General features: G+C 54.0%; 1 protein-coding gene across 1 annotated transcript in view; it reads left to right on the plus strand.

Annotated features, from left to right (window-relative positions):
- Positions 1-7,762, plus strand: part of TAL1 (T-cell acute lymphocytic leukemia 1) — a 10,841-nt gene extending 3,079 nt beyond the window's left edge. Inside the window, exons 3-5 of the mRNA XM_010582420.1 lie at positions 49-477; positions 1,299-1,390; positions 6,424-7,762. Of these exons, the coding sequence (XP_010580722.1) occupies positions 49-477; positions 1,299-1,390; positions 6,424-6,842 (940 nt within the window). The 3' untranslated portion in view covers positions 6,843-7,762. The remainder of the gene's footprint in view (positions 1-48; positions 478-1,298; positions 1,391-6,423) is intronic.
- The last annotated feature ends 7,437 nt before the right edge of the window (positions 7,763-15,199 follow it).

Genomic DNA, 15,199 nt, shown 5'->3' on the forward strand with positions numbered 1-15,199 from the left:
CCCCCCCCCCCGGCGGGGCCCGCCCCCCCCCGCTGCCTCTCTCCGCAGGACAATGGACAGGCCGCCCGCCCCGCCGCCCCCCAGTGACCCCCGCGATGCCCGCCCCCCCCGGCGGCACGACTCGGAAGCGGAGAGCACGAACGAGCCGGAGAGCAGCCGCGGGGGCATGGAGGCGCCGGCGGACCCCCAGCTGCTGCTCAACGGGGCGTCCAAGGAGGCGGGCCGGCCCTCCCCCGGGCCCCCCGCCGCCCCCGTGCCCGTCATCGAGCTGGTGCGCCGGGGGGGCTCCCTGGACATAAAAAGCCGGGAGGCGGCGGGGGAGGCGATGCAGAGAGCGCCGGGAGCCGAGCCGTGCCGCGCCGCCGAGGCCGCCTGCGAGGCCCGCATGGTGCAGCTGAGCCCCCCCGCTCTGCCGCTGCAGCCCCCCGGCAGGGCCATGCTCTACAACCTGGGCCAGCCGCTGGCCACCATCAACAGGTCCGTGTCTTTCCAACCCCAACCCCGGCGGGGGGGCCCTCGGAGCGGGTCCCCGAGGGGCGCCGGGGTGGGAAGGAGAAGGGGGGGGGGGGAACGGCAGCGGCAGCAGAGTCCCTTCCACCGCGCGGGGCTCGGCGCTTAGTCATCGCGGGTTTGCATGCAACTTCGCGAAAGAAGAAAGGGAGGGGGGGGAAAAAAACCAAACAAAAAAACACGAAACGAAAAACTGTCGTTCCCAGGGGGAAAAAAAAAAAAAAATCGCGGTAGAAATGCCCCGGGCAGAGCAAGGGGGCCGTCAGTAAACGCGGGTGCTTGTCGAGAGCTGATTTAGAGCCTCGGAGCTCGCTCTCTCCTCCGATGAGTGCCGCAAATAAGCGCCAGGGCCAGACACCGCTCTCGCAGGGGTCAGAGCGCAGCCCCCACGGGCCGGGCCGGAGCCCCCCCCCGCTCCCCGCAGCCATCTCCTCTCCGGGGGGAGCCTGCGCTGCGAACCCGGCCCGGGTGGGCGTCCGTGCCCGCGGGGAGGGGGGGGGGGTTTTGCCCGGGAGCCGCTAGCCTGGGTGCCCCACGCCGCCCGCATCCCCCTGCCCACGCGGGGCTGGCGTCCCTCGGTGCGTGTCCCCCGGGCGGCCGCGTGTCGTGTGGCCGCACGACCCCGGGCTCGGTTTCGTGAGCCGTGAGCTCCCTCCGAGGTCACGGAGCAGCTCGGCTTCCCACCGGCCCCGGGCGCTTCCCAGCCCTCCCACGCGGGGGGGGGCCGGGGGCCACGGCGGGAGGATGCTGGTGTGTCCTGACTGCCTCTCTCTGCCTTTCGTTCGCAGCGGGTTTTTCGGCGAACCGGACTCCTTCTCTATGTACGGCAGCAACCGGGTGAAGAGGAGACCCTCTCCCTACGAGATGGAGATCACCGACGGTGAGAGCGTTTCGCCCCTGCGCTGGCTTTTGGGGGGTTCCCCATCTGCTGAAGGGGGCGAGTTGCCGCACGGTGGCACACGCTGGGATTTAAACCCCAAATGGTAAAAGGCGAATAAGATGCCTGTGGTGGCAGGGTAGCTCCCCCGGGTAAGGGTCTTGTACAGCAGAGCCCAAATCTGTCCCGGCTAATGACCGGCAGCGTGCTCGGTGGATTTGCTTTCACGCAGCAAAGCAGTTCAGCGTATGGTTAATTACATCCCTGTTCTGCAAATTGCTTAGAGATTAAATCCGAAGGAAGCCACTAAATTTAAGTCTTTGTTGAAGTGCAGAGGCTGGATCAGGGCCATCGCAGTGACATGCTGTGTTTGCAAACCTCTTCAGCCAGGAGGCATTCCTAACGTGGACCACAGCCTCGGGCAGAAAGATCCCACTCGCCTTTAAACTGCCTAAAAGCAAAGGGCTAAACCTGTGCTAAGGTCTGCAGGGTCACAGCGGCATCGTGGCTGGTCCCTTCGCCAGCTTGTCTGCACCTTGCTTCGGTATATATCCACAGCGTGCTGCAGCCTGCCGTGGAGAAATACCCCGTGTCTGGTCTTGTGGCAGAGCCTGGCAGCAGACGTGGAGGGTGACGGTCTGGTGTCCGAGCAGAGATCCCAGGTGTGGGGATCCCCGTGGGACCGGCGGGATAATTTCAAAGAAAGGAAGGCAGGGAGAAGGCAGGGCAGGATCCCGCTGCCTGCTCCCAGGCAGCCGGAGGGTTGCGGGAGGCTGCGGGCAGGCGGCAGCGCTGCCCACGCAAAGGGATGTTTGCGAGAACAATTTGCACGTGGAAGGCTGACACGTTTATCTGCAGAGTTAACAGCCCGTACAAATGAGCTCCATTGAAATGTGTTTCCTCTTTAGCAACTGCAAACGGTGTATTTCAATCGCCAGACAATTAATTTTCCTTCTTTCTAGCTAGCTGTCCCTTTCCTTCTACCCGGCTAATCTAAAATCAGATCAAATCGTAATCTACATCGCTCTAAAATAATACGGTATGAGATGATGGGCTCAGGGCGTTATCTGCGTTCATCAGTCCCTCTCTCCCCACGCTCTGCCCTCCTCCGTCGGCCTGGTCCTTTCAGACCGTGGCCCCGTGGGGCAGGGGTGGGCTCAGCCCCCGGCACAAGAAGGTCTTTCTGGCTGGGTTTCGATTCGGAGGCTTAGCGGCTACGGCGCAAAGTCCATCAAACCACGGTGTCTGACTAAAGCTTTTGACATGCTATTAAATTAGATATGAAGGATTACAGAGCTATTGGGTCGTAACCAAGTTTTTGGATCTGTGCTTTAATGCAGGTGTATAGGTTGGGCCCAATCCTGCCCAATTTCCAAGACTGGGCTCAGAATTTTGGGGGGAAAAATAGGTACCAGATGATGCTGTCTGAACAGGAGCAATTTGTAGGGGTGTGCGTCCCATGCTGAGGCATCTGTGTGGTCTCCCGGGCTTTGCTCATCGTTCTGATGGTCACCTGCCAGGTGACATCCGTGGGATGCTGGAGCATCACTCCTGCGGGTCCTCAGTCCTTGGGAGGTGCAGAAGGGCAGGAGAGTCTTGCCAGGCGCTTGGTGTTTGGTTTCCTCTGTAAGGAAACGAGTGGTGGGGTTTTTGCAACTATTTCTTTATCCATTTGGGGGAAAGTTTGGTGCATTGAATATCTTCTTAAAAAATAGATATAAATGGAGATAAAAATGTAAAAAAGTATCTGCAAGGATATTCTGGAACTTTGGAAGCTCATCTTTTTATTCATTTTCCTCAGATCTCTAATTACAATTAAAAAAGCAGCAGTCAATGGATTGGAACAAAATCCAGGCAAAATTTCTCAGCCGACTGCTTGAATTAATTACGAGGCAAGTTTCTTTATGAGAAATAAATCTCTTCTATTATAACACAGCTATGGGGCATTTTAAATTTCTCCTTCGCTTGACATGTTTTGGCCAAAACCTGATCTCTTTCTAAAAGGTACGTTTAATTTGGTTGATGAAGGAATCAAAAATGTGAGTGGTGTCAGAATTTGTGTTATATACTGGAGCTTGGTTTGGGTGCCCCTGGATGAAAATGAACAGGTCTTTTTTCTGATTTCTGACCTATTTATGAATAGATGCCTTTCAGTCGGCAACTTTCAGTGAATAGAGATGCATGTTTGAAGGCTGTGAAGACTGGAAGTCTCTTGAGATTTTTTTTTTTTTAAATAAACAGTATCCAAGGCTTCTTTTTTTCATGCCCTTATGGGAGTAAAAAGGTTTTAAGCTGCATCTCCTTCTGGATTTGAGGCTGGTTGCTTTGTCTTGTCTGGAAAGAGCAGTTAAGTGTTGAAACCGTTGTATTATTGTAGTAGGTTGTAGCACATTCTCCACTGCCTTATTAGCAGTGCTGGGCAGCCTGGTGTTGCTGAGGTCCCTTTGGTCCCCACCACCTTCCCCACGACCCCACGGCACAGTGGGCTGTGCGCATCAGGGACAAGAAACCTTCCCTTTCCATAAGCTCTTGCGCATTAATTCATACAAAGGGCATTTACGTGCTGTTTGGGAGTGGAAAATTGCCTTTATTGAAGCATCAGACCGGGATCCTAGAGGTCGGAGATGAGTTTCTCATTCTGACACCCCCCAGCTTATCCGAGGGGCTCTTTGTGATTTTGGGGGACCCCCTGCTCCTGAGCATGCTGCGAGAAGTGAGTTGGATGGCTGCTCGCACGCTGGAGAAGCCGGTAGCTTTAATCTGGCTGCTTGGGAGTGTGTCCCTGTGCAAACCCTGCCGTGGTGGGTATTTCGTGTGATGTGCTGGATCGGAGGGGCTCTAGTTTCCCCTGACGGGAGGAAAGTGTGATGGTGTTTAATCAGCTGGAACGTGGGATTCCTCTTCTTGCGTCGTGTCAGGTTGGAGCTGTCAAGGTGCAGCCTGACTAAGATGCCTCCAAAATCACATCTGTTTGGCTGCTGTGCCACAGACAAAGCAGCCAAGAGTTCTGCTGTATAAGAATAATGATGTTTAAATGCCTCCTGGGATACTGGTTTCACTGAGTCATGGCAGAGCTATGCCTTAAACTGCTCACCATGGCCAGGGACTTGCTCCCACCAGAAGGGAGTAGTTAGGCAAGTGTCTCGGGCAGGAGGGGGGACTACAGGGGAGAGATGGTGTGGATGGGAATATTCACAGCCACTCTTTTGGGGTACGACTCACTGGTGTGTTACCTGCAAGTCTTTGCTTCATACTTTGTGAGGATTCTCGTTGTATGTGATGCTTCCCATCCTATGGGGGTTTCAGCCATGGTCATTCTCCCATAGTTGCATGAGGTCGCCGTGTTCTTTCACTGTTGGTGTCTCCTGGAGGTGAGGATGGAAAGGGTGTAATAATAAAAGCATCTTAATGGTAGTGTCTCCTTACATGAACTGGTTTCCATGGACCCAAGGACCTGCAGTCCTGACTTAGAGCATTGCTACTCCTGCAGCACAATCCTTTTGGGTAGACATGCTTTTGGGTCTCTCCTAGCACAGAGACAATGTCTTGCTTGTGCCAACAGGGGTTACTCTGATGATCTAGAAGGAGAATTGATCCATTTTGTGCATCCATCCTGTGTAACATGCCCTGTCAGGAATATGGCTGTAAAATTACAGGGATTTAACTGGAGTTCACATGTAACTGAGCCAAATGGACACCTCTAGCAATTTAGAGTCCCTTCTCCAATTACTGTCAGATAGGGAGAAGATGCCACGATGTGCAGAGAGAGCAGATGGTCCTCAGGTCAGCTGTGAAACTGCTTCATCCTCCACCCGTGATCACCCTTCCAGCAAGGACGTTGCTTTCACTCCGTGTGTCACGTTGCTACCTGTCCTCATTGCTACAGGGTGAATCCTGCCACCCCATTTCACATAAACCACCCAGAGGGCTGGTGGCAGTCCTACAGTCTTTATCAGCTCTGGATCCTGCCTACATCAGGGAAGTTGTCTGGATCTTAGAGCTGTCAAAGCCTCTGCTCAAGCTAATTTCCTCCTGTCCCAATGGTATGTCCGTAAGACGTTTTTTGGGACAGAAAATAAAGCCATCTAGTGAGATAAACTTTTAATAGGACCTTTGTTGCTGAGATACCCTAAAAATATATCAGCGTTTTGCACATGTGTCATGGCCTTAGCCTTCCTCCTAGGAGAGGTAAATTTATGTGTCTCAGAAGACATCTAAAAAGACGCAACTCCATTTTTCCCTTCCACTGTGTCATGGTTTAACCCCAGCCAACAACTAAGCACCACGCAGCCGCTCGCTTACTCCTCCCCCCTCCCAGCACGATAGGGAGAATTGGGAAAAAAAGTAAAACTCGTGGGTTGAGGTAAGAACAGTTTAATAACTAAACCAAAATATAATAATAAGAATAATACAAATATAATAACAATTATAATAATAATTGTAATGAACAGGAAGATTAAAAAAAGACAGTGAAATATAACCCAAGAAAAGAGAAGTGATGCACAATGCAATTGCTCACCACCTGCTGACTGATGCCCGAGCGGCTATCTGCCCCTCCCGGCCAACTCCCCCCAGTTCATATCCTGAGCGTGATGTTCTATGGTATAGAATATCCCTTTGGCTAGTTCAGGTCAGCTGCCCTGGCCGTGCTCCCTCCCAGCTTCTTGTACATCTGCTTGCTGGCAGAGCACGGGAAGCTGAAAAATCCTTAACTTCGGATAAGTGCTACTTAGCAACAGCTAAAACATCAGTGTGTTATCAACATTATTCTCACACTAAATCCAAAACACCCTGTACCAGCTACTAGGAAGAAAATTAACTCTATCCCAGCTGAAACCAGGGCACACTGGCTTGAACAGAAGTTATGGCTACCTCAGCTCATCAGGTTAGCTTCCAGTTAGCTGGAAACTGCTGTTTCGCTGCCTTGCTGATGTGACTAAAATAAATTGGTTCATTTGGGAAACGGCGACCTATTCAGCAAAGTAATAAATGACCTGTTACGCCCCGCTCCTAATTCTGCGTGGTTGCAATTGCAGGTCCTCATACGAAAGTGGTTCGTCGCATTTTTACCAATAGCCGGGAGAGGTGGAGACAGCAGAACGTCAACGGAGCCTTTGCAGAGCTTCGCAAACTCATCCCCACCCACCCGCCCGACAAAAAACTGAGCAAGAACGAGATTTTGCGCCTGGCTATGAAATACATCAACTTCCTGGCCAAGCTGCTCAACGACCAGGAGGAAGAAGGAAACCAAAGGGGCAAAGTGAACAAAGACTCTGGGATAGTCCAGGAAGACCTCCTGCAGGACATGTTGTCTCCTAACTCTAGCTGTGGAAGTTCTTTGGACGGAGCGGCAAGCCCGGACAGCTTCACGGAAGAGCACGAAACACTAGATTCGAAGCACACGCGGAGCCTGCACCACGCCATTCTCCCTGTAGAAGGCAACGCGCAGCGGTGATGACCTTCCGCGTGGCTCCCGAAGCACCAAGGGGGGAGGCGAGACCCGAGCGTGCGGATGCTGGAACTTGTGCCCGTGGGATTTGTGACTCTGCCTTTCCCCAGGGGCTCGGGCTCCCCGTCCTCCCCAGCCCGGGACGGAGCGGCCGGCGCGTTGGCCGAGGACAAGACCAACCCAGATGGACGTTCGGTATTTAGGTACGTGATCGTACAAAGAAGAAAAGCATTGAAGTCATCTTCATTGTACATACTGCTCATGATGTGACTCTGCGGAGGGGAAGGAGACGCGGCCAGCACCTCTCCGGCATTTAGAGGGTTTTCAGACCGTTTGACGACCGTCGCTTTTTAAACGGTCGCCTGGTTGAGAGGTGAAACTCCTCTGTCACTGCCGGCGGAGGCCACCGACACTTTCCAGCTCCACGTGGTGCTGGAGACTGCTGTGGCATGTACAACTGCTCTGAGCAGGAGCTGGCGCCACGTGTTCCTGTTGTCCGAGAGCTTTTGACTGTATCTTTTTAAAGAGGTGAAAAAACACCCTCAGCAAAAGAACTATTAAAAGGATTAAGACATTTTCTTTTTCTCTCCTTTTTTTTTTTTCCTTTCTTCCTTTTCCTTCTACCTAACTTTGGATTGTTTGGGGTTGTTGTATTTATGACGTGGGATTACTTCTGTTTAACGCTGTCATGCAGTATCCACTGAACAAAAAGGTACATAGGTGTTTTCTGCTGCCCTCCCAGTCCCCGATTTTTCTGCTGGTAACACTCAGCGGGTAAGCTCCAAGCCTGCTGTGGTCTCCTAGAGTTTCCCAGCAGTGTCTGTAGGGTCAGAGCTTCTCTCAAGGAAGATGAATTTCAGAATTGGTAAAGGAAAAAAAAAAAATTGCTAGTGAAGCATCCCCTTGGACTGGGGGATTTTTAAATTTAACAAGCAACACAAAGGCAAAAGGAGTCAACGATGTATCAACAGTGCACGTGTACATAGGGTTATAAAAGGGTTTTAATAGTATGCTTTGAATTTTTTGGTTTTATTGTGTGAAAATGGTAGTGGTTCAGCTGTGCCAATGCCCACGGGCTGGACTACAGCGCTGGATTTATTCTGGTGTGAGGAGGGTCCTTGTCTGCCCGAGGCTGGTAGGAGCCCACAGCCTCTCTGAATCTTGGGGAGAAGCGCTAAAAGCAGCAGGGGGATTACCCTCCATTCCCGAGCGCTCAGATTGCTGCAAAATTGATGTCTGTGACTGAGCTGATCCTCCGATCCCTGCTGCCCCCCCAGAGGGCATTTGGGAAACAGGACTGGGGAGCAGGAGGCTGCTGCTGGGGCAGCTGGGAGCTGAGGACCACGCTGTGCCATCACCGCCGCATCAGGCCCATGTCTCACCCACCGCCTGATGCAGCAATTGCCCCAATCCCATCCTCTCACTCCGCGGAGATGTCAAGGCACAGAAATCTCTCCCATGCTACAGCAAAAAAACCCAACCCACAAACATCCTTTGGAAGGGAAAAAGTCCTCTGAGCGGGGACATCTTCCACCGCACTCGTTCCTTTTCAAGGGAGCTGAGGTACAAGGGAACACGGAGGATTTGGGCGGGTGGTCTGTAAGCCCGTCCAGGCTTAATTCAGAGCCCCGTCATTTCCATCCCCATTAGGTTTTAACGCCTCTTTGTAAATAATAGGTGGGAGGCTGGCATGTGGGTTGGCACGTTAGGTGGAATTAGTTGCCTGGGAAGGGGTCCTGGCCCAAGCAAGGGTTTCCAGCATAGACCCCAAATCCTCCAGAACCACCAACCTCCCCCATCTTAAAAAGGAGAAAAGGAGGAAAACTCCTTCCTGGATCCGGATCGCCCATGCATGGGGGTTTTTACTAAAGGGGGTTGCCTGCAGGGCTGGGCCAGGGGAGAGGTGCCAGTGGGTGATGGAGCGATGCTGAGGAAGAGGTTTGGGCTGCTCCTGGCACCAGAGGTAGGAGAGGTGGGCGGCAGGGGCTGGCAAGCGGGGGCCTTCTGGGAAGGGAGGGGGATGCTGTCACACAGGTAAAGCCATTCTTGGTTTTCAGCATTCAAAATAACCCTGGGGTAGGGTGCGGGGAGGGGTTTACATTCTTTTGATTAAAGTATTGCAAGAAAAAATCACCGACACTCAGAAATTCCTCATTCCCTACAAGTTGGGTTTTTTTGGTTTTTGTTTTGTTTTTTTTTTTAATCTTTTCAGTAGCTGAACAGTTGGGAAAATGGTACAACCTTGGCAGCACCCCCCAACACCCCCCGCCTGCTCGTAGCCCTTAGCAGAGCGTGCTGTATGTCTCCCGGGGTATGTACAGTTGTACTTTAATTGTGATTTGAATGGTACATTTCCTCTGCCCACCTCTCCTCCTGCCTGCTTCATCTCTTGCTGTGTGGACCATCGCCCCCCGTTTCTGTTGGAAACAGCACTTTGGAGCAATGTTGTACTGTGTGAGTGAATTCCCACCTTACGATTTTGGTTTTTTCAGCCCCATCCCTTTCTCCGCCACCCTCCCCTTGGATTTCTGCATTTTTTCTGCAGAAACGAAGTAACCAGACCTGGTACCCTGAGTCTCAACCCACTGTGGATGTGCTATTTAGAAAACACATTTGTTGTAATGTGTGTGTATATATAAATATATATATATAATGAATATATCAAGAATATTTCTAAATAAAGTTTTACAAAGCAGCCTCCACTTGCTGTCTGCCTCTCTCCCACCTTGTCGCTCGGATCCATCACTATTTCATTCCTGGGCATTGCGGGGCAAGGATGCCAGGATGGCCCATCCCCAGCCATCAAAAGTCATAAACAGACAGCAAAAACCTTGCAAAAAGACCTGCACATTTTTTTCTTGCTTGGCTCATGCTGTCCAGCCTGGGCTGGGCTTTTGCAGAGAGAGCAAGCAGGAGGAAGAGCGTGTGGGGCTGGCAGGAAGGAAGACGGGCAGTGAAGCAATCCCCCCGCCACAGGCAAGCGTTACCAGCTGCTGCCACGTTATCCCCAGCCCATCATTTACTGGTCCCCCAAAGGCTCCGATGGTCTCTTCCCCTCTGTCGGGGAGGGGGACGGTGCAGGAAGGGGGCTGCTGGGGGCAATGCTGCTTCCCCTTCACACGCCAGCAGTGTTCAGTCACGATTTAATAGGCAATGAGAGTAATTCCTCTTTTTTTTTTTAAACAAAGAAGTTGTTATCACAGCCATGAGCACAAATACTTTAAAAACCAATTGAGCTGGTAACATTAGTTAGGGCCTGTTTACAGGCTAAGTGGTCCATTGAACATGTGTGGTTTTATATATTTTATACATATAACTACAGCACCATCCTGCTGCTGGTGGCCAACACCATACCCATAGCATGGAGCAGGTGAACAGGGTGGCACCGTGGGTATTTTCTTGTCTTTAATTTCTATGATTTTCAGAGTCATTACCTGCTTAAACAGGGTCTTTTAGAGCATCCCTTGCTTTTTTAAAGCATCCCCCCAAAAGCCTAGCTGCTAACCCCGCAATACACCCAGCAGCCTGGCAGCCAACGCTTGCTTTTAAAGTTTCTGGGTGACATTTCCCTGTGGGTGAAAGAGGGGGAACCCTCGTCAGGCTCCAACCCAGGGTGTGCGGGGACCCCTGTCCAAGCACAGCCCCAAGATAAGGACACGGGGGGGGCCACCCCCAACCAGGCTGAGCAAAGCCCCCGCAGCCACGGCAGGGCGGGTTTCCATCGTGGGTGCTGGGACAAGGCGTGGGGCAGTGTGTGTGGCTGCTGGATGTTTATCTGGGGTTGGGCGATCACGGCTGCGCAGCTGGTTTAACCCCTGTCCCCTGTCCTGCTGCCAGCCCGGCGAGAGCTGATAGTTCACCCACCGTTTATCTCTCCCTCCCACCTCCCGGCCCTCTCCCTCCCTCCTTCCATTGCCAGGACAATTCTCCTTCCACCTCCCCCTTCTGCTTTTTTTTCTTTCTTCACTTAAAGCATCCTTCATGGCCACATGGCCTTTGCCACCAGCAAAGGGAAGACCATCCTCGAGGTAATGGTTTCAAACCACTCCCTGCACATACATATTTAACATATAGCTCTATAGTCTATAGAAAGGGTAGGGAGGGTGCCAATGCCACCTGCTCCACGGTGGCATGGCCAACGTGCATCACTCCTGATGAATCCTGGTGGTGGGGAGACCCTGGGAGCTGCTGTGCTGGCACAGCCTCCAGGGACATGTCCCCAGCTGGGTGGCTGGTGGTCCCATGTTGGCCGTACTGGAAGGAGCATCCTCCCTCCAGCAACTTCCTCTCTGGAGCATCTGGACCTCGCTGCTGCTCGGCCACCAAGACGCAAATGTCACAGAAGGTAGCAGACATCTTCTGACTTTTTTTTTCTTTTTAAAAGTAATTTTTGAAAGCCCTTCTCACTCTTGTCTTCCGATGGAAACTTTCATTCATTTCCCATCAAACAGTAATTTTTTTTTTACAATCATGTTGCATTGCCAGTGGTGATGAGCACTGCTCTGTGGATTCAAATACATGGGGAAAAAACTCCAACCCAACCTGTTTTTCTTCCCTGTTTATGCAAAACAGAGAAGAAAGTTGGGAAAAGCACCTTAGGGTCCTGGTGTCCACTGCACAGAAGTGATCGGCGCAGCGGGAGGGCGATAGCCTGGGTGTTGTGGGTGGCATTGCCCTTGGCTGGGACAGGGCTGGGGTTCATCTCTCACTGGTGGCATCACAAGGTGATGGGGCTTCTGGTCTGTCTCCTACTGCTGGAAATTTTCTGGCAAATAGCGGTTTCTTCACAAACTCGAAGCAGGTGCATTTAAAAGTGTTTTGTTCACCCACGTTTCTAATGTGTTCCAGGAACCTGGTGACATTCAGGCTCCCGGTGGCAGAAAATTCCCCTTACCATTGCATGGATGACACTGGGGATCAAGAACAGAGGGGAAGTGACATTGAGATAAAACTGAATTTAAAAAAAAAGACGAGGTGGGAGGGATGCATATGTTCGACACAATGAAAGAAGAAACACAAAAAACCAAAATCACCCAAAGTTTGGGCAGCTTTTATTTTCAAGCCTCATTATCTGGTTTTAATTACAGCCTTACTGGCAAAGCCATGTTGAGGGCAGCCTGCACTGGCACCCCGGCCTGGGAACACCCCCGAAGCCAAGAGCAAGGACCTGCTTCATTAAGGGCATTCCCACATTATTGAATTAAATATGCTCACAGAAACGACAGGACCCAAACATTCCCACCCTGGCAGACGATGAGAAAGCTTCGCCTCTTCGCTGTTACAGGCCAGCAACAACAGGAGGGAGTAATTTATGGCTCTCTGGGACTGCTCGATACGCTCCTCGTCCCGGGGCTCGTCCCCGACGTTCCCACTGCCACACAAAGGCTGCAGCCGGCCAGCGGTGCCCAGGGGACACCGCGCTGTCACATGCGGCGCGGAGATGAGCAGCGAGCAGGATCCCCTTTCTCCTCCCAGCCCTTTTCTTCCTCTCTGGTCCTCCTGCCTCTCCTTTCGCCTTATTTCTTGCTCCCCATTTTTTTTCAGTTTCCATCTGAGAATTGGTGCTGGGGGAGCTGGGAGAGCTCCATGGCTCAGCAGGGCTGGGGGTGGATGGGAGAAGATGATGATACTCTGAGCCCCCGGGGGCTCAGAAGGGGGGACCCTCACTACTGATGGGGATGCAGGAAACCTCCCGTGGAGGGTCCGGCAGGCACTTTCAAACTTGTCCCCCTGGTAGACATTCCTTTTCCCCTGCTCTCAGAGCTATTCTCCGCCGCCCTGGTGACCTTTCCAGGGAACAATTTACTATTGTGTTTTGGTGAAGCCCGGCCTCTATTTTTACACTCTGTTTTGCTGATGTGGGTGCAGGGAGTGAGACGGGAATCCAGCAGGAAATGGGAGGGAGCGTCTGGAGCACAGTTAAAACTGCCCCGGCACTTTGATGTGCCCGGCAAAGCCCAGCTGGCAGCATGTGGTGGGGCCAGGGGTTTCGCTCCCTGCCCATCCCTCCGGTAAATCCCGCACGGCACCAGCTTAACCCAGCCGTGCCAAGGTGGGAATGGGTTCTGCAGCAAAGAGCTTTTGGCAAAGAGGCCAGCAAACCTGCGGCGGTACCGTGCTCCTTGGTGCGTGCATGGTGCAAAATGAAAGGCAGCTTTCTGCTGGCATTGTGTTGCTTAAGGGATACTGGAAACAAGGGGAGGGAGGTGACTTGCTGACTGGGCTGGGAGAGGTTTGGGGACTTGCCCAAGAGTGTCCGGGAAAGCCATGGCAGAGCATCCTGGGTTGCATCACATGAAATGAGCCGGCTGACAGCAGGCTGAGGCAGCAGGTCTTCGCACGAGGTGCTGTCGAGCTGTGGTCCTCCCTGATGTGGGACCCTGAGCCAGGCTTGGGGGGAGTGAGTGGCTCCAAAAACGCCAAGCATCACAGCCTAGAGTGGCTAGGGGAGCATGGCTGCCTGCGTGCCCTGTTCACCCCGTGGGTATGGCAGGGAACACCAGACCGTCCGATCCCGGAGGTTTAGCTGGGGAGAGGACCAAGCCCCAGGAAAGGGAGCGGGGCCAGCCCTGTCCCGCCTCTGTCTTGCTTCCACCACCACCAGCACCCACAGCACAGCCCCCAGGGCAGGAATAGCACCCTGCTGCCCCAGGGCTTGCCCAGAGCCCACCAAAACCAGCGGCAAGGTCCTCCCGTGTGTCTGAAGGGTCCAGCCACAGTCTCACCCACTGCCCATCCAAGGCTGCCTGGGAGGGCACGTGAGCAAGGGGACGCTTTGCAGCAGCTGTCCCATCTCCAGAGCACTTCGCTTGCACCCCACCAGCGATACATCCCTTCACGCGCTGCTGGAGCTGAAACAAAACACATCAACACCCTCCCAGTCGCGTGTCTTGAAACCATCCAGCAACGCAGCATCGCTCCTCCGAGCATCTGGTCTGCCCCGTCTCTGGGAATGGTGTTGAAATGGGAGCCGGAGGCCGGCCGCGGTGGCCTGGGGGGTGGCCGGAGCCGGTTCGCAGCGTGCCGCTGTGGGTGCTGTGGGTGGGAAGCTGCCGCTCGGGGTCGGGAGGGCTCTGTTTGTGCTCGGTGGGTGTGCACTTGGTGAACCGGTGCCCTGCGGCTGCTGGGCCAGGGAGCAGGCGAGGAACAAACCTGGCTGCGGCTCCAGTATGGGGCATGACGGGAGGCGTGTTAGCAGTCACGCATCAGCATAGATACTTGTGCGCAAAAGGGGTCACAAACGTACTCACGCCCCACAAATACCTGTCCACGCATGAGCTCATGCACACGACGGGTAAGCGTGCACACCGACTTGCTCACAAATGCACAGCCCGTGTGCGATGGTGCGAACACATTCACAAATGTACGTGCTCATTTTTGCATGTCCCACACCCGTGGGCATGTCTGTGGGTGCACCTCTGAGGCCATAGTCCTAAATACACATATTTGGATGGATGTGAACATGCAGTCCTGCGTGTGTCTTCAAGCCACCCAAGCCCATGACACGCTCACACATGTGTGTCCCCTGCGTGCTGCCCCGCTGCTTGTCCCCCCCATATAAAACACCAGGATGATTTTGCTTTTGGTTGCATCAGCAGAAATCACTCCCAAGCTGCTCCCTGCCTCCTCCCAGCAAACTCTGAGCTGCTTTTTCCCTTCTTCTAGGTCAAGCATCACCAAACTGTCCCAAGCAGGTACCGGATGCTTTTCCCAGGGTGTTTTTTAGGGTGGCAGGAACGGCTTGAGCTCGCCCAGCGTGCCAGAGGCGACAGCCGTTGCTCGTATCTCGGCAGGCGCTGGGCAGGAGGCCCTGTCCCCAGGGGCCACCCTCCAGCTGGCCCCATCCCCTCTCCGAACTCCCACTCTCTATCTTGCCGCATGCAGGCAGGGTGGTGGCTGGGGATAAAGTCCCGCAGCCGCGCACACCCCCCGGTTGCCCGGACAGACAGCACGAAGGGCGTGCGAGCAGGAGCACGTTTTGTCCCCTCCAACGGTGATATGGTCCCAAGGGTGGTGGTGTTGCCCCAAGGATGGTGACACCCATCACCTCCACCCTGCGTGCTGGGGTCTGCTCTCCAGCAGGAGCTCGCGGTCGATGTCCGCGCAGCGCCGTGGCCTGACAGGGGGGTGTCCCTGAGACGGGGGTCCCATCCTCGCCCCGTCACCGAGCCCACGCGGCCGCCTTCAGGCCAGGGCCTCCTTTGAACAGGTCTCGGGGAACCCCTTGTCGCAGATAAAGGACAGATCAAAGCCGACCGCAGCACCAGCGCTTCCTGCCAGCGCAGCGCAGCGGAGCCGAAGCCGGAGCCGGAGCCAGAGCCGGCGGGGCCGCCGCCGCCCGCCCACTCCCCGCCGCCACCGCG

Source organism: Haliaeetus leucocephalus, unplaced genomic scaffold, assembly GCF_000737465.1.
Source record: "Haliaeetus leucocephalus isolate CR32 unplaced genomic scaffold, Haliaeetus_leucocephalus-4.0 Scaffold848, whole genome shotgun sequence".
In the NCBI taxonomy this organism is placed as follows: domain Eukaryota; kingdom Metazoa; phylum Chordata; class Aves; order Accipitriformes; family Accipitridae; genus Haliaeetus; species Haliaeetus leucocephalus.